We start from the raw sequence: 18,390 nt of genomic DNA, 5'->3' as shown, positions 1-18,390 counted from the left end.
GTGCTCACTCTCTCTCTGACAAATAAATAAATAAACTTAAAAAAAAAAAAAAGGTGACATTTTAACTCATGATAGAAATTTAAAAAAAAATAATTCTAATTTAAATAGCAACCACATATGGCTAATGAATGGAATCATTAGTTCTAGAGCATGCCTTTCCCATATCTCTTCCACACACATACTCAGCTTTCGCATCTTCAATACAAAACAAAGGTCTCTCCACTGTCATTTGTGTCCACTCCTCTCCCATTTACTTCTGCAGTCTAGCTTCTGCTTCTGTCAGGCCACAGAAATTGCAGACATAGGGTCGTCATCCGTGCTCTGAATATCACCAAGTCACTGACATCTGACACTGGGTTATTTATTCTCTCTCATCCTTCTTTAGCTTCTGAGTCACCCTTGTCCTGGGTTTCCCCTTACTTCTCTGGCCTGTTGATTTATTCCTTCACATATTATGTCTTCACTGAGTGTCTACTATGTGCCAGGATTTTAGGTAATGAGGAAAGAGACACTTGTTCCAGTTTGCATGTAGCTTATAGTCTGTGGTACTCATTTTATAAATCGGTGACATTCAAACTAATTGGACCACAACCCAAAAATGTGTTTTACCTTGTAACCCAATATACGTATATTTGTGTAAATATAACAAAAGTTTCAGGAAAAGATCTTTACTCAAATTACATGCAAAGCATATTAATATTTTCTATACTCTTTTTTTTTTTCTTTTCTTTTTTTTAATGCTGGTGGAGACCTGTGTCACTGATTTCATGACCCACTCATGTTTGAAAACCTTACCCTGCATGCCAGGACTTTTCAGGCTCTGATGCTAGTCTATGACCGTCTCATGCATCATGTAGCCTGCTTTCTCTGAGACCCCTTGCATGGCCCCTACCCATGGCTACTATTCCTTTCTTGGAACACTATCTCCACCCAGACTCCCCACAGATCACATTCTGAGATCCAGCAAGCTTCTACGACCACTGGCCTCTCACTGAGTACAAATATTATTTCATCCCCTTTCCCAAATCCTGCTTCTATATTTTGTTGGTGAATGGTTCTACCATCCACCCATTTACCTAGGGAGAAACATAGAAGACATCCTAAATGAATCCACCTGTCTTCACTCTGCAGTACATTAAGTATCATTAGAGATCCCTCCTCTCCATTTGATTGCCATTGCTTCAGTTTAGACCTTCCCCACCTCCATTGTAGATAATGTACCTCAAGAATCTTCTTAAGATTAACTCTGTCCAATAGAACTTTCAACAGTGATAGAAATTTCTGTATCTGCACTGTCTAGTACGGTGTTCACTAGCCATGTGTAGGACTCTGGAAACTTTAAAATGTGGCTAGTGCAACTGAACTAAAATTTTAGCTCAGTCAGTGGAGCATGCAACTCTTAATCTCAGGGTTGTGAGTTCAAGCCCCACGTTGGGTGTAGAGATTACTTAAAATCTTTAAAAATTACTAAGTAAGTAGCCGTATGTGGCTAGTGGCTAATGTATTGGATAGCACAGGTCTATGTGATCTCCCTGCCACAAGTGTGCCCCCTTCCAGTCCCTGATGCAGATAAACAACCAATCAACCCTTGTAGATTAAGTTACTGAATGAAATGTAAAATTATGAAAGCCACATAAAGATGTCAGTAACACCATCAGTTTCTAGATAGTATCACAAGTCAACTCTTTATCAGTGAAGTAAGATTTTCTCAAGCTTTTGTTTTTATTTTTTTTTACAGACAGAGACTGTGAGTGGGGGTGGTGGGGGTGGGGGTGGGGAGGGGCAAAGGGAGAGGGAGAGAATCTTTTTTTTTTTTTTTTTTTAAAGATTTTATTTATTTATTTGACAGAGAGAGACACAGCGAGAGAGGGAATACAAGCAGGGGGAATGGGAGAGGGAGAAGCAGGCTTCCCGCGGAGCAGGGAGCCCGATGTGGGGCTCGATCCCAGGACCCTGGGATCATGACCTGAGCCGAAGACAGACACTTAACGACTGAGCCACCCAGGCGCCCCGAGAGGGAGAGAATCTTAAGCAGACTCCACACCCAGCGTGGAGCCTGATGCAGGGCTCAGCCTCACTATCCTGATACCATGACCTGAGCTGAAATCAAGAGTAGGATGCTTAACTGACAGCCACCCAGGCACCCCATCAGGTTTTCATTGGTAACTTTTATTTTTTTAATTTCTTCACAGAAATACTCTAAATTACCTTCATCTTTAAAAACTTTTTTTGTGGTTACCTACCGTTCTATGTTCTTTGATTTTTTTCTCCACCTTGAGTTAAATGTGTGATACATACCACCATCTCCTAATGAAACATAATAGTTTACTAATGTAGAGTGACAGAAGGCAGATCAGTGGTTGCCTAGCGGAGAGAAACGAGGGGGTACAAGCTGGTACACAGAAACTTGTGGGTAGTGGATGTGTTCTCTATCTTGATTGTAGTGAGAATATGATTTGTATATACATGTCAGGACTTTTCAAATTGTACATTTCACAGCACAGAGTACTAACCACTGTAGGATCACGGTGAGCTACCAGGCACCTGTTCAAATTGTACATTTCAATATGTGAGATTTTGTGTCTATTATACTCCAATAAAGCTTTTTTAAAAAATTTGGTTGGTTGGAAACTTGCTCTGAGAAATACATAATGTAAAATTTGCTAATAAATGTTAATTAAAGGGACAGCCTATATTACTAAAATCCCTGAATTATATCTACCCTTGTTAAACCTGCTGAGTGTTTGAGAAATAAATAATTTTTCCCTTAGCTTGTCATCTCATTAAATAATAAAAACAGCCACCACACATGCAGTGTTAACCCTCTACCAGGTACTGTTCTGAGTGGGTTTATATCCTTGTTCCTCATGACAACTAACTGAAGCATATTGTACCTCCTTTTTTTAAAAAAAAAAAAAAAGATTTTATTTATTTATTTGATGGAGACACAGCCAGAGAGGGAGCACAAGCAGGGGTAGTGGGAGAGGGAGAAGCAGGCTTCCCGCTGAGCAGGGAGCCCGATGCGGGGCTCAATCCCAGGACGCTGGGATCATGACCTGAGCCGAAGGCAGACACTTAACGACTGAGCCACCCAGGCGCCCCTGTACCTCCATTTTTAAATTGAGAAAATATAAGGACTAGAGGTTAAATAACTTGCCCAAGATCATACTGCTGGTAAGTCATGGCACCAGTCTTTTGAACTCAGACAGTCCAGGCCCTTAGGCACAATAATATACTGCCTCAATTAAGCTTTACACAGAAAAGTATTTAACATTATTTAAAATATTTTTAGGGGCGCCTGGGTGGCTCAGTCAGTTAAGCATCTGCCTGCAGCTCAGGTCATGATCCCAGGGTCCTGGGATCAAGCCCCACGTCAGGCTCCCCACTCAGCGGGGAATCTGCTTCTCCCTCTCCCCCTGCTGCTCCCCCTGCTTGTGCTTTCTCTCTCTGTCTCTGTCAGATAAATAAAATCTTAAAAAATAATAATAATAAAATATTTTTAGCAACATGTTAAGTTTAAATGTACCTACTTAAATTTTAAATGCCTCAAAATCTGTGAAAGGAACCAAAATCAAAGGATTTTCTAAAGATGCTACAAGTTTGCATGTGATACTAGTATTATTTACACGACTGCAAGTGGTTTCAGTCATAAAACCTGATTTTATCCTTATCATGTATTTTCCTTTAATTTTCCCCTAAAAGTTATGCCTCATAATTTTAAGCTCATTTCCCAAACCTTATTTTGTGAACCAGTGATTCCTACATATGAGTTTTGAATATAATTTTTATCTGACGTAACTTTTTTAATTTATTTAAGTTCAATTTAACATATACTGTATTAATAGTTTCAAGGGTAGAATTTAGTGATTCATCAGTTGCATATAACACCCAGTGCTCATTACCTCAAGTGCCCTCCTTAATGCCCATCACCCAGTTACCCCTTCCCCCCCCCCACCCTCCAGCAACCCTGTTTGTTTCCTAGAGTTCAGCATCTCTTATGGGTTGCCTCCCTATTTTCATCTTATTTTATTTTTCCTTCCCTTCCCCTATGTTCATCTGTTTTGTTTCTTAAATTTCACATGAGTGAAATCATATGCTATTTGTCTTTCTCGGACTGCCTTATCTCGCTTAGCATAATACCCTCTAGTTCCATCCATGTTGTTGCAAATGGCAAGATTTCATTCCTTTTTGATGGCTAAGTAATATTCCACTGTGTATATAGACCACATCTTTATCCATTCATCTGTCGATGGACATCTGGGCCCATATTTTAGCTACAGTCAACACTGCTGCTATAAATATTGGGGTGCATGTGCCCCCTTGAAACACTATGTATCCTTTGGATAAATACCTAGTAGTGCAATTGCTTGGTCATAGGGTAGCTCTATTTTTAACTTTTAAAGAACCTCCATACCATTTTCCAGAGTGGCTGCACCAGTTTGCATTCCCACCAACAGTGTAAGAGGGTTCCCCTTTCTCCACATCCTCATCAACATCTGTTGTTTGCTGAATTGTTAATTTTAGCCATTCTGGCTGGTGTGAGGTGGTATCATTGTGGTTTAGATTTGTATTTCCCTAATGCTGAGTGATGTTGAGCACTTTTACATGTGTTTGGCATAACTTAAAAAAAAATAAAAGCATTAAGGACTAAGAAATTTCAGGGGGTGAGAAAAAAAAAAGACTAAAATTTCATCACTAAGGACTAAGACATCATTAAAGATTAGGAAAAAGCTTGTATTTTAAACGTAGGTGATCTTTATCCCTCAACAAATATTCTAGTTTTGTGCTACACCAAGTTTATCCAGTTCGTCTGTATCGTTTACTAGAGCTTTCCACAATTAGTTTACCTACGTAAATGTAAAAATAAGTAGCAGTCTTTGATTGAATCAGTGCCCGAGACTTTAAGTTGGCTGCAGAATTTAAGCTGCACAACTTCCAATCATTTCCTATTAAGAGTGCTGTTTCTATTTTTCAATTTTGTATTTAAATTCTAGTTAGCTCAAATAGACTCTAATACTGGTTTCAGGAGTAGAATTCAGTGGTTCATCACTTACATATAAACACCAAGTACTCAACACAAGGGCCCTCCTTAATACCCATCATTCATTTAGTCCATCCCCAGCCCCCCTCCACTCCATCAACCCTCAGTTTGTTCTCTATAGTTAAGACTCTCCTATGGTTTACATCCCTCTGAGTGCTGTTTAAATTAAAAGACATTTAGTCTCTACTACCCAAAGCAAACTACACATTTAAAGCAATCCCTCTCAAAATACTACCAGCATTTTTCACACAGCTAGAACAAACAATCCTAAAATTTGTATGAAACCAGAAAACACCCCAAATACCAAAGCAATCTTGAAAAAGGAAAGCAAAGCTGAATGCATGGCCATTCCAGACTTCAAGCTATATTATAAAGCTGTAGTCGTCAAGAAATTATAGTACTAGCACAAAAACACACACATAGATCAATGCAACAGAATAGAAAACCCAGAAATGGACCCACAACTGTATGGTCAACTAATCTTAGACAAAGCAGAAAACAATATCCAATGGAAAAAAGACAACCTCTTCAACAAATGGTGTTGGGAAAACTGGACCACTTTCTTACACAAAAATAAATCCAAAATGGATGAAAGATTTAAATGAGGAAACATCAGAATCCTAGAGAACATAGGCAGCAATTTCTTTGACCTGAGCCATAGCAACTTCTTACTATTTTTTTTTAAGATTTTATTTATTTGAGAGAGAGAGAAACAGAGATAGTGTGAGAGAGCAGAAGCAGGGAAGAGAGCGAGAAGCAGGTTTTCTGCGAGCAGGGAGCCCGATGTGGGGCTTGATCCCAGGATCCTGAAATCATGACCTGAGCCAAAGGCAGACGCTTAATTGAGCCACCCAGGCACCCCCACAACTTCTTACTAGACATGTCTCTTGAGGCAAGGAAAACAAAAGCAAAAATGGACTATCAGGACTTCACCAAGATAAAAAGCTTCTGCACAGTGAAGGAAACAGTAAAGAAACAAATGACATATCTGATAAAGCGTTAGGATCCAAAATCTAGAAAGAACTTAACAAACTCAATACCCCAAAACCAAATAATCCAGTTAAGAAATGGGCAGAATACATGACTAGACATTTTTCCAAAGACATCCAGATGGCTAACAGGCACATGAGAAGATGCTCAACAACACTAATCATCAGGGAAATACAAATCAAAACCATGATGAGATATCATTTCACACCTGTCAGAATGGCTCAAACTGACAACACAGGAAACAACAGATGTTGACAAGGATGCAGAGAAAGGGGAACCCTCTTATACTGCAAATTGGTACAGCTGCTCTGGAAAACAGTATGGAGGTTCCTCAAAAAGTTAAAAATAGAGCTACCCTATGACCCAGCAATTGCACTACTAGGTATTTACCCAAAGGATATAAAAACACAGACTCAAAGGGGCACATGCACCCCCAATCTTTATAGCAGCACTATCCACAATAACCAAAATATGGAAAAAGCCCAAATGTCCATCAACTGATGAATGGATAAAGAAGATGTGGTGTACACACACACAAAATAGAATCTTACTCAGCCATCAGAAGGAATGAAATCTTGCCATTTGCAATGAGAAGGATGGAACTAGAGTGTATGATGCTAAGTGAAACAAGTCAGTTACAGAAAGACAAATACCATATGATTTCACTCGTGGAATTTAAGAAACAAAACAGATGAACAAGGGGAAGGAGAAAAAAAAGAGACAGGGAAACAAACCATAAGAGACTCAACTATAGAGAACAAACTGATGATGGAGGGATGGGGGCGGGGGGCTGAATGGATGTTGGGTATTAAGGAAGGCACTTGTAATGACAAGCACTGGGTATTATATGTAAGTGATGAATCACTAAATTCTACTCCTGAAACCAATATTACACTATATGTTAACTGGAATTTAAATAAAAAACTTGAAAAAATATATTTAAAACACATTTAATCCTCCATGTCACATCATTGTGTGTTATTGATGCAATTTGTAAGTAGTTTTTTCCTTATATTCTGAAAACCATTTTGATTTGGCTTTACAATATGTTTGCAACTTGAAATTAATAAAAATCCTCATTGCTTAAAAAAATAAAATCTGCAATTCAGAAGTTTGTTGTCTATTCTTTCCTGTTCTCATTCTAGATTGTTAGATTTCACTTTTCTGTACTTGGCTCTTTCTACTATTGGAAAACTGTCAGTTGACATCTGTGGAGTTATTTGGGAAGCAATAGGAGCTATCATGTTCTAGAGGCCAATGTTTTTATTACAAATGGGACTGAAATTGGAATACTTGAAGAATAGAAACATTGTATTTAGTAATACAGGAACTAAATGAAACTGAAACTGTTCTCGGTCTTTATAACACTGTAACAGCAAGCCTTCCAAATTTTATTTGATCAGGCTCACATTTCAAATAATGGATTGAAATAGTGGTCTATACCCTTAACTCTGCTTACTTACCTTTCATTTTCCCCTCAACTGCAATGTAAAGCATGTACTATGTGCCACATGCCCACAATGAATAAATATTCAGTACTTTTACTCCCCTTTTCTGTCTCTCTCTTAAACCACCAACAGTGTCCTCTGGTCAAACCCAATGGACTGATGTTGCCATGGCATTAGTGGACTTATGCAAGCATTGGGCACTGACCATTTCCTCACATGGGATCCAAAACCTCACCCTGTCTTGGGGTGCCTGTGTGGCTCAGTCTTGGTTTCAGCTCAGGTCGTGATCTCAGGGGTCTGGTATCGAGCCCCATGTTAGGCTCTGTGTTCAAGGCAGAGTGTGCTTGGGATTCTCTCCCTCTACAGGTGTGCTCTCTCTCTCTCTCAAATAAATCTTTTTTTAAAAGGGCCATATGCACCCCAGTGTTCATAGCGGCAATGTCCGCAATAGCCAAACTATGGAAAGAGCCGAGATGCCCTTCAAGAGATGAATGGATAAAGAAGATGTGGTCCATATATACAATGGAATATTACTCAGCCATCAGAAAGGATGAATACCCAACTTTTACATCCACATGGATGGGACTGGGGGAGATTATGCTAAGTGAAATAAGTCAAGCAGAGAAAGTCAATGATCATATGGTTTCACTTATTTGTGGAACATAAGGAATAGCATGGAGGACATTAGGAGAAGGAAGGAAAAATGAAGGGAGGGAAATCGGAGAGGGAGACGGACCATGAAAGACGATGGACTCTGAGAAACAAACTGAGGGTTTTAGGGGGGAGGGGGGATTTGTTAGCCCAGTGATGGGTATTAAAGAGGGCACGTACTGCATGGAGCACTGGGTGTTATACACAAACAATGAATCATGGAACACTACATCAAAAACTAATGATGTACTGTATGCTGACTAACATAATAAAATAAAATTTAAAAAAAATAAATGATTGTAAATACAGACGGTGTCTTATGCTTCTTGTGGCCTGTAAGGACAACAAATTTTGTACTGAAAGGCAACGATCTGGGTCAGATATTTTCAAGTTGACAGATATACACATAACTTCATCTTGACCTTCTTTCTTTCACTAAACTCAGTATTCCTGTTCTGATTGTTATCCCCCTCTGTCATGACTCCCACAGGAAAGAAAAATCCACCCCCCTGCATTTTCTCTCCCTTGAGTTCTTTCCTCTGTAGCTACACAAAAGAAAGGTGTCTAATCCAGACCTCTTTCATATGACAGTTTGTCAAATTCTGTGTACAGTCATGAACATGTTTCTCTTTTGCAGGTTAAATATCCCCAGCCCCTTCGATTATGTAATGTATTTACCACTATCCCAGTCACTCCTCGAAATTGGCCAACTGTGTCAGTGTCCCGTAAACACATGTCATCAGTGCTGAACAGTGAGTCCAGGAAATGTCCTAATTAATCCGTTTCTCAGGCCTGAAAGGCTTTGTAATTATTCTTAACTAGTCACCTTCTGCATAACATTACCTTATCTGCATACGGCACTTTGCAGTAAGCACATTTTCCTTTTCTACCTCTCCCACCTCCACCCCTTCCTGGTTCAGGCCCTCATCAACCCCCGGCCTGCATCCTGTGTCCGTTTTTTGCTTCCTTGCCGGCTGCTGCCATCCCTGTACTCCCTACACAATACTGTCACGTGTGAGTCAGCAAACACTCATTGAGCAGCTGTGATGTGCAGTGCTCCGGCTTCGGGGCACCGCTTACGAGTAAGACAAGGCCTGTCCTTTTACTGCAGAGGTGGCAGCCGCCATCGGACTATACCAACACGCAGAGGTTGTGTGCATGGATGCACACCCACGACTGAGGGTGGAAAGCGGCATTCCAGCATAGGTTAATGGAGATGGCATTTGACTAAACTTTTAAGAATGGTTGGAATTAAACGCAGAAGAGCATTCCAGGCTGAACCAGGGGCTAGGGCATGAGGAGTCTAAATGCACAGTGATTTAAGGGGCTCCTGAGCAGAGCAGAGGGACAGAAGCTCTGGATGTGTAGCAGGATGAGCGGTACTAAGTGTTCTCCAAAGGAAGATCAGAGCAGGTGAAGAATGATCCTGAGAGCCATCCTTGAGAGTCTGTTCTGGGTGATCCGCAGCCTTGAAGAAGGGGCTGTTATGCTCCCAACTGCACTTCCACCTCTCAGTGGAAGACACCGAAGTCTCAACGTTTGGACAAGGAGCTCTGCCTAGCAGCTCTTGAAGAGGCGGCTGGAAAGCAGACCAGGAGCATCCCCAACCCTGGCAGCGCGCCCTTGCGCGGGTCATTCATTTGCGAGAACCTCCTTGGCAGAGCTGTGGGGAGGATTAAGCGCGGTATTGGGTCCCAAGTGTGGCCTCACTAACTTACTGCTGGGACGATTTGGGAGGGTGGCCCCCGCGGTCGCTCCACGCCAGGACCCCGTTAGCCGGGAGGCGGCGGCAGCGGCGGCGAGAACTAGCGTCCGCGTCCCCGCGGGCGCGCGCGCGCAGCGGGACGACTACGCCGGGCACGCGGAACTCCGCCACAGCCTCCTGAGACCGAGCGCAGCGCCCTTTCCCCTGATTGGGCGGGACCGGCCGGGGGCGGGCGGCGGACCAAAGAGAAGGCAGAGACGGGTTCAGCACGGGAAGAAGGCGGAGCCTTGCCAGAGCGGGAGGCGGTTCCTGGCTCCCAGGGCTAGCCCTGCCCCCTCGCCGCGTTTCGGGCCGGGGCTGGCGGCGCTGAACAGTCGGGGGCAGTTACGACGCCGTCTAGTCATCCCAGCAACCGGTGACGCGGCCCGCAGGAGGCCGACCACTGGCCAGCCGGGGAGAGCGGGCCTGCAGCGGGCCTCCCTATCCCGAGGCGCCTCCCAGCTCCCCCCACTCGGCGGCCGCGCGCTCCGCCAGCCCCTTCCTCCCTTCAACGCCCTAGTCCCGAAGTCCGGGAGGCGGGGGTCGGCGAGCCAGCTGAGTGGGAACCGCGCGGCGTACAAGGAGCCAGTCGGCGACCGGTGAGGGGACTGAGGGCTGGGAGGGCAAGGTGGGCGCGGGGCAGCGATCCCCAACTGTCGCCCGTCTTCTCCCCTCCGCTCCTGGCGGCTAGCGTCTGCCGCTGTCGGGAGCGCCGCCCCGGCGACAAGTGACGCGGAGGCACGGCGGAACGTGCGATTGGTCGGTTCACGCTCGCGGCCGCCGGGCGGCCTGCTCCTCCCGGGCCTTGCCCTCTGCCTGTCCTCCCCCGGCTTCCCCCGGTGACCTTCGGGGCCGGCGGCCCCACGACGCAGACATCGGCGGGCTAAGACGGCTTAAAAAGGGCAGCGTCAGGCTCCGTCGGCGTTAATCGGCTCCGACTGCTCACCACGTTTTTGGTGTGCTGGCGCCAAGGGCGAGGAGCTGGGGTGGGACCGCGGGTGGGAAGTTGCGCCCAAGGAGAATCTGCCTAGCAACTCGTGACGACAGTTGACTGAGGCGCCGGGATTGGCTGCGCTGCGACCTACTCAGGTGTGCGCCCTTTCCCGTTCAGTACCAGGTAACAAGCCTTAAACCGAGTAACCAGGCTCCCTGATTACTCCGGGAGCTCCCGGGGTGTGGCGTGGGGCTACAGAATGCCCACGCTGCTCTAATCATGTGAAGAAGGGTTCTTTGGGGGTCGGGGAAGGACTTAAAAATTTTGCAGAACGTTTAGGATCCTTAAGGTAGAGGTAGGAGTCAGACCCTGTATTCGGGATCCCTCTTCAGAGGAACTGTCCTGAAGAGGGTAAAACCTAAAGATTCAGCAACCACAGTTCTCAGACTTACACATATTCTAACTTTCTTTTCATATGAAACGTCGTAATAGCTTCCTTTACTGAGTTTTCCCAGGCAGGAGTGCCAGATACCTGACGTCCCCTGTCCAAGGTCACACAGCTAGTAATGGAAGAACCAGAATTTGGACACTTGCCTCCGTGCTTCCCGTGCGGATGTTACAGTTCCATTTCAATAAACCAAAGCAGAGTATTTGCAGTATATGCAGTAGATAAAGCTATGGAGGATAAGATGACTGGAGAGAGGGGCCTCCTCCTCCAGTAACCTAACATTTGAAAGAATTGTATTCCAGATTAATACATCATTTTTAAAAAGCATTGAGTGCCCTCTGTGTGCCCAACGTCTTGCTAGGCCCAGGGAAGGTGCAAAACACCATGTGTTGTCCCTTCCCACATCCCAGTTCTGGGGTGCTCTGCCCCCTTTGGGTTGCAGTTTTGCCCACGTGTCAAAGGAACATAGAGAATAAACTATCCTACTACATATGTTCTCTCCCTGCCAACATCCCTATCTTCTCCACACTTCCCAGTTCACAGGAAAATCTTTGTGAAGGCGAAACTTCCAAAAGAGTGTACTTGGATCATGATCAGGCTTGGGCATCTGGGATGAAAGCAGCTGTCATTCCTATTTCCAGCAGTTCTTTACACATGCCAGCCTAGCTCTGAAGCTGAAACGGGCAACTTCTTTTGAAGTACTGGATCTTGTTTCTGTTAGGTCAGGAGTAGCCATTCTGGTGTTCTAGATTCCACACTCCATCCTTACCTAGAAAAGGGGCTGAAGCCTTCCTAGAATGGATGGGACTACTATTCCCTGTTACTTCCATTGATTATTCAGAATAAAGCCAAGTAAGGGGATGGGGCTGTGGGGTGGGAAGGTGCTCAGCAGAGCTTCTCTGAGGAGGGGGTTATTGGAGCAGAGCCCCGAAAGAAGAGGGGAAGGGACTTTACAGGTGGAACTATAAATGGAAAGGCCCCAAAGTAGGCAATTAATTTGAATAATACATTTCATTTAACGCAATATATCCAAAATACTACCATTTCAACATATAATCAACATTAAACATTATTAATGAGATGTTTTGCGTTCTTTTTTTCATACTAAATCTTTGAAATTAGGAGTGTATTTGACCCTTCCAGCATACCTCAGTTTGGACCAGCCACATGTCAAGCGCTCAGTCACGTATGACTCAGGGCCACTGTCGTGCACAGTGCATCTGGGACAGCCCTCAGCCCCACTCCTGCACCACTTTTACCCAGCTCTGGCTTCACGATGGAGGAATTGCACGATGATCACTTGTCTCTTCATCCTGCCCCAGAAGTACTGGCCTGGCAGAACAGATAACCAGGGAAGAAAATCTTTGTACTAACTGAAGGACACAACTCAGAAGAAAAAGAACTAAACTGCTCTCATGTTAGATTGTTAGTTAATGTACTAAATCCTGATCAATTACCATACTCTTGATCTGTAATATGTTAGATATGGTTAGATGTGGTATGAAATACCTGCAATATCTTTATTAAGAAACAAAAATAAAGTGATATATAAAACTCAGAAGTTTATTTTTAATCAATTATGAATGTTAATTTTTCATTAGCTTATCTTACTTAGTACCTGTTTTTAATTACATATATAGTATTTGTAAATATTTGTAAGTATTAAATGCTTGAAAAGTACTATTTTTTTCTAAAATATTTTAAAGTATTGAATGATTAAGACTTTTCACCAACTCACACATAATTACCTCCTTCCCTCTTTCCAAGCCCTCCTGTACTTATTTTTTTTTTCCTCCTGTACTTACTTTTTTACTTAAAATGAACTTGGTAGTATAACAACTTGAAAACTCTCAATTGGGAAAGTGGTTAGGATAGTCTAGAAATTATTCCTTTTTTTTTTTTTTTACAGTAATATTTTATTATTTTTTTTCTTTCAGATTTCCTCCCAGGCATAGACCCCTATGCTTCCAGGGCAAACTCCAGCATGCGGTGAGGTGCAGAAGAGAGACTTGAGGGGTGTACTCTGGCACTCAGTTACCAAACCTGCCCCCTAGATCAGGGTCTGTCTCACCGCATCTGTAATGGGGAGAAATTGTATCTTTGCTTATATGCCATTTACGTATGCATGTTTGTGTTTGTGCATCTGTCTCACCTTCCTTGGGCCTGTGCCCTGGGAGGCAAGGGGTGGGTTCCCAGAAACCTGGCCTAAGAGGTGCCATGGTCCCTGGAGTCCCTCACGTGAGGTGGAACCCTCACCAGCATGTGCATTGCTCTCTTTGGCATTTGGATCAAACATTGAGTCCTGAGGGAAGGTTTGACTCACATGAGAGCAAACATTCTTTTGAACTGACAACCCAGAATAGACAGCCCAAGTATCTGAGCTGAAAGTTCCCTCTGGAAGAACTGAGAGATTCTCTCTAAAGACTGCTTTCAGGTCTGCAGAGGGGCTCCTGCCCCTGCTTGCAGCTTTTGCTTAAACTCATTCTCTGTGAATGAGATGTCTGGGATTTAAAATACTGAAGACCAAAAAAAAAAGGAGAAAGAGAAAGTGTGTGGGAGAGGAGTGTGATAGATGAAACAGAATAGCAAAATGTAGATAGATGCTAAAGGTGAGGGAGTGATTTGTGATATTATTCTTTAGTTTTTCATATTTGAAAATGTCCATTAAAACAATACCCTCCTCCAGAAAATACTCCCCTCTTCTTTCTCTCCCTGCCTCTGTCCCCTTTGCTCAATGTAAATTCGTGTTTTCCCTCTCACTTCATCCCTGCAGGGCACAGAACATCCTGCTCCAAAGGCATGAGAAGAGAACATCCTGTATTGGCCACTCCTGCCCAGTGTGGAGAGGAGCAAAACTCCAGAGCCCACCCCTGAAGGTTTGTGGCTTTCAAGGCTTTTTTTCAATGGATCCCATTTATGGGGTGTTTTAACCAGAGCTCTGGGTATTTATGATGTTTCCATCTACCAATAAGAAAACTACTGCTGACCATTTTGTTTGCTCCCTCTCCCTGACCTGTTGAGTGACACAGCCTATAACTCTTAGCAACTATATCTAATCTCCACTGAATTTAGCTGGGACCAGTCCATTAGCCTTGAGGAGAGTAGTCAGTGATGAGGCCCACAGGAGGTTCTATACAGAAAGGCTGATCCTGCTCCCAGACCCTTACCTGGACCAACTTGTCAAGAGGATTCAGGGATAACATTTGAGATAAAGAGGATAGCAGATCAGATCCCATTCCCATAAAGGGGCTTCTCTACTACTCTGGGTTCTCAGATCCCTGGAGATAGGGCAATGAGAAAAGTCTGCAGAATATTTGCAAAGAACTTGGATGACCTGAGAATTAGGAAGGAATGCTTCTTCCTTCTCCGCAGGTTTCCTGAAAATGTGAAAAGCACTTCTAAGGATAATGCCATTAACTTTTAATATTATTCTTTGTGGATTGTTCATGTTCCTTTTTGCCCCTTTCCTGGGTCCTGAATTGCTTTCTCAAGGCTAAGCCAGGGAACTTTGAGGCTGTGTACTGGTGCGGAGTGATTATCAGGTACTGTCCAAAGCCAAGGTGCAATACTTTGGGGTCTCAGATAACCCTCCCTTGCCCAGGCCCCAGCCCTTTCTGAGACTTTCGCCCAGACTGCTGCTTCTGTTCAGATTTATGCTTCATCCCATTGCCCTCCTTGTCCTTCCAGCTCAGATCTGGCTGGGTTCACGTTGGTGACTTAGGAAACCAGGGCCTCAGAGGAAGGTGTTGATGTGGTTTAGGCCCCGGGGGCCTTCTCATTGCCCATCCCTCCTGGGTGTTGCCTAGTGCATCTCCAGGCCAAGACCTCTGATCTAAGGACAGAAAACAGGCTGGGTACTCCTCATCCCCTGCCAAGCAGAGTTTTGGAAGCAAACTCCCTCTCTGAATCCCTCCTGCCCTTCCTGGTGGCACGAGGACCCCCCCCCCTCCCCCCGGCCAATATTTCTAGGAGTTTATGGCTTTGCCTCCTCTTGGAGAATGGAATCCAGGAGATGGCCTAGCTGGGGGGGTTACAAGAAACAGGGACCCTGTGCTTGCCTCTCCATTGCCCAAGGTGTAGCTGTTGCAGCCGTTACCGTCGGGCTCAGGGTGAAGGGTGACCTTCTCCCTGTAGGGCTCAGGGCTCAGGGTGAACCTGGCTGCAGACCACTCCAGAAGAAGCTGCAGAGCCCCCCCACAAAAGAAGGAACCTGGAAGCTGCAGACCCGTTTTCCAGGCCTTCCCTTCTTCCCTCTGCGGCTCCCTTTGTAGGCCTGCGGAAAACTGAGAGCAACGCGCAGCTTGAGGCGGCAGAGCCCGGCGCGGGAGCGGCACCCCCCAGCCTGGATCCCGAGCGCCCGCCGGCCTAGCCCTCACCATGCTCGCCGCGTCAGAGGCGGCGGCGGCGGCGGGAAGGCCTTACGTGTGCGCTGAGTGTGGCAAGAGCTTCCGCTACAGTTCGGTGCTGCTGCGCCACGAGCGCGCCCACGGCGGCGACAGCCGCTACCGCTGCCTGGACTGCGGCGAGCGCTACGCCCTGGCCGCCGACCTCCGCGCGCACCGACGCGCCCACGCGGGCCAGACGCTCTACATCTGCAGCGAGTGCGGCCAGAGCTTCCGCCACAGCGGCCGCCTGGACCTGCACCAGAGCGCGCACCGGCCGCGCAGCCGCCCCTGCCCCTGCCGCGCGTGCGGCCGCAGCTTCCCGCACCTCTCGGCCCTGCTGCTGCACCGCCGCCGCCGGCACCCGCCCGAGCGGCCCCGCCGCTGCCCGCTGTGCGCCCGCGCCTTCCGCCAGAGCGCGCTGCGCTTCCACCAGGCGCGGGCGCACCGGTGGGGGACCGCCCTCCCGGCCCGCGAGCCACCGCACCGCTGCGCACAGTGCCCGCGGGCCTTCCGCAGCGACGCAGGCCTGCGGAGCCACGCACGCGTGCACGCGGCCCGGAGCCCCGCTGACGCCGCCGCTGCTCAGCCCCGCGCTCCGGGTACGCACCAGTGCGGCGTGTGCGGGAAGAGCTTCGGCAAGAGCTCCACGCTGACACGACACCTGCAGACGCACTCGGGTGAGAAGCCTTTCAAGTGCCCGCAGTGCGGAAAGGGCTTCCTGGAGAGCGCCACGCTGGTGCGCCACCAGCGGACGCACACGGGCGAGAAGCCCTATGCGTGCGGGGACTGCGGCCGCCGCTTCAGCGAGAGTTCCACCCTGCTCCGCCACCGGCGCAGCCACCAGGGAGCGCGGCCGCACGCGTGCGCCACGTGTGGCAAGGGCTTCGGGCAGCGCTCCGACCTGGTGGTGCACCAGCGCATTCACACCGGCGAGAGGCCCTTCCCGTGCGCCGAGTGCGGCCGCCGCTTCAGCGACCGCTCCGACCTCACCAAGCACCGGCGCACGCACACGGGCGAGAAGCCCTACCGCTGCGAGCTGTGCGGCCGCCGCTTCACGTGCGTGTCCAACCTCAACGTGCACCGGCGCAACCACGCCGGGCTCAAGCCCCACAAGTGCCCCGAGTGCGGCAAGGCCTTCGGCGTGGGCTCCAAGCTGGCGCTGCACCGCAAGACTCACCTGGGCGAGCGGCCGGCGCAGTGCGCCGAGTGCGGCAAGTGCTTCAGCCACAGCCGCTCGCTGTCGCAGCACCAGCGGGCGCACACGCGCGCTCGGGCCGCCGCCCAGGCCGCCCAGGCCACGGCGGGGGCTGCGCTCATCTTTGCTGGGCAGGCAGGACGGGAGAAGCCGGACTCTCTGTGTCCTAGTTGAGGGACACTTGCCGAGCAGCTTGTCTGTAGCGGGCTAGGCAAGTACGGATACGCTGCCCGGGGATGGCGGGCACCTCGCGGACGGAGGTCCGTGTGGACAGCGTGGCTGTCGGTCGCCTTTCCACATCTCCGACGGTAGCCCGTCACCTGGACTGCTGCCGCGCCCCTACATCTCCTGCCCTGGTCAGCTCTTCCTGTCCGCCGTCCTCCCTGCCCTCCCCCTGGGGTGTCGGTGCAGGGAGTCAGGGAGACCCCTAGACAGGGAGGAGAGCCCAGGTGTTGGTGTGTGCCCCTTGCTGCTGCTGTGCCCTCAGAGGTTCTCCTGTTTTCCGACCTGTGTTCTATCTTCTCTCGTCCCATCCCCCTTTCCAGCCTGAGTCTCCTCTAGCTCTCCTTCCCGCGTACTTTGGTTGTCCTGCATCTTCAGGTAATGATCACAGATGTGGCCACAGGGACAACCAGCCGCCTGTGGTCTTCTTGCCCCTTGGTTCTACTGGAGTCTCTGCTGCTTTCTCCCTGGGTTCAGGGATATTGGGAAATTTGTAGGCAGAGAGATCATGGGACAGCTCATTTCAGTGAAAGACATCATGCCAGAAGCAACCGGCCTGCTCCCTGGCAGGGAAGGCCCACCCAGAGTGAAGCTGGGCAGGAGCCCTCAGCAAAGCACCCACCTGTCCCATGGACAGACCTGATGGTGCCCAGATCAAAGTGCCTCTCAGGGCAATATTCTCCAGTTGGGGCGGGGGGGGGGGCATTAACTTCGGGACCTAGACTGAGACCACATGGGGTCTATAAAGCAGAGTATTGCCAAGTGGAGCATCAGAATGTTATTTCCAAATCAAGCTTGGAGCCATGAGGAAATGGAGCTCCACAGAGTCAATAGTGCAGGGCAGAAAATCTGAAATTGGCCAGCGATTTTTTTGCTTATGACTGGTGAAATAAAGCTTGTTTGTTTGGGTTCCAGACGCCAAGAGCCTCCTTTGTCAAACCGGAGGCTGCTGTCTTTGCAGACTTGAGGAGTGATCCAAGAGTCAGGCCCTTTTGAGGCTCTAAGAGGTCCCCTCCCAAGGTAGCTCAGTGATCTTGCATGTACAGCCCCCTTGATTTTGCACTGGGAGGCAAGACTCTTCAAGCCTATACATTTGGTTCTCTTGGTCAATGCAGAGTACGAATGTGGCTCAGGCTCACATACCTCCATTCCTGTTCCAGCTAATCCCTCTGGAATGACCCAGCGCTCCCCATATGTCACAGCCTGCCCTTCTTGAGTGCAAGAATAGGTAGGACAGTCCGCAGAAGAGGACTGCAAAGTGCCAAAGCAAACTGGGAAAGAAAGCTGGGTCCTTGAGGTAGGGGCTGCAGAGAGAGGACTACGGCCCACACC

The 18,390-nt window shown here is 47.4% G+C and overlaps 1 protein-coding gene across 9 annotated transcripts; it reads left to right on the top strand.

Annotated features, from left to right (window-relative positions):
• Nucleotides 1-9,817: 9,817 nt before the first annotated feature.
• On the top strand, nt 9,818-17,974 carry ZNF672 (zinc finger protein 672). Of its 9 annotated transcripts, XM_078067690.1 has the most exons (5): nt 9,818-10,473; nt 13,194-13,316; nt 14,030-14,132; nt 14,749-14,798; nt 15,528-17,974. In XM_078067690.1, exon 5 carries the CDS (start codon nt 15,634-15,636, stop codon nt 17,008-17,010), a length of 1,377 nt encoding a protein of 458 aa, XP_077923816.1. In that variant the 5' UTR covers nt 9,818-10,473; nt 13,194-13,316; nt 14,030-14,132; nt 14,749-14,798; nt 15,528-15,633; the 3' UTR covers nt 17,011-17,974. The 9 variants fall into 9 exon arrangements, 8 of the variants coding, with proteins under 8 accessions (XP_077923816.1, XP_077923814.1, XP_077923818.1 ...); XM_078067688.1 differs by lacking the exon at nt 14,749-14,798 and having other exon boundaries at nt 15,391-17,974; XM_078067692.1 differs by lacking the exon at nt 14,749-14,798 and having other exon boundaries at nt 9,819-10,473; nt 13,194-13,245.
• The last annotated feature ends 416 nt before the right edge of the window (nt 17,975-18,390 follow it).

This window comes from Halichoerus grypus, chromosome 2 (assembly GCF_964656455.1).
Source record: "Halichoerus grypus chromosome 2, mHalGry1.hap1.1, whole genome shotgun sequence".
In the NCBI taxonomy this organism is placed as follows: domain Eukaryota; kingdom Metazoa; phylum Chordata; class Mammalia; order Carnivora; family Phocidae; genus Halichoerus; species Halichoerus grypus.
Note: the sequence above shows the minus strand (reverse complement) of the source record. Positions and strands in the feature narration are given on the sequence as shown.

Bases quoted from the DNA above. Each gene is read 5' to 3' on its own strand.
- ZNF672 (XM_078067688.1), top strand. From the start codon at position 15,634: ATGCTCGCCGCGTCAGAGGCGGCGGCGGCGGCGGGAAGGCCTTACGTG.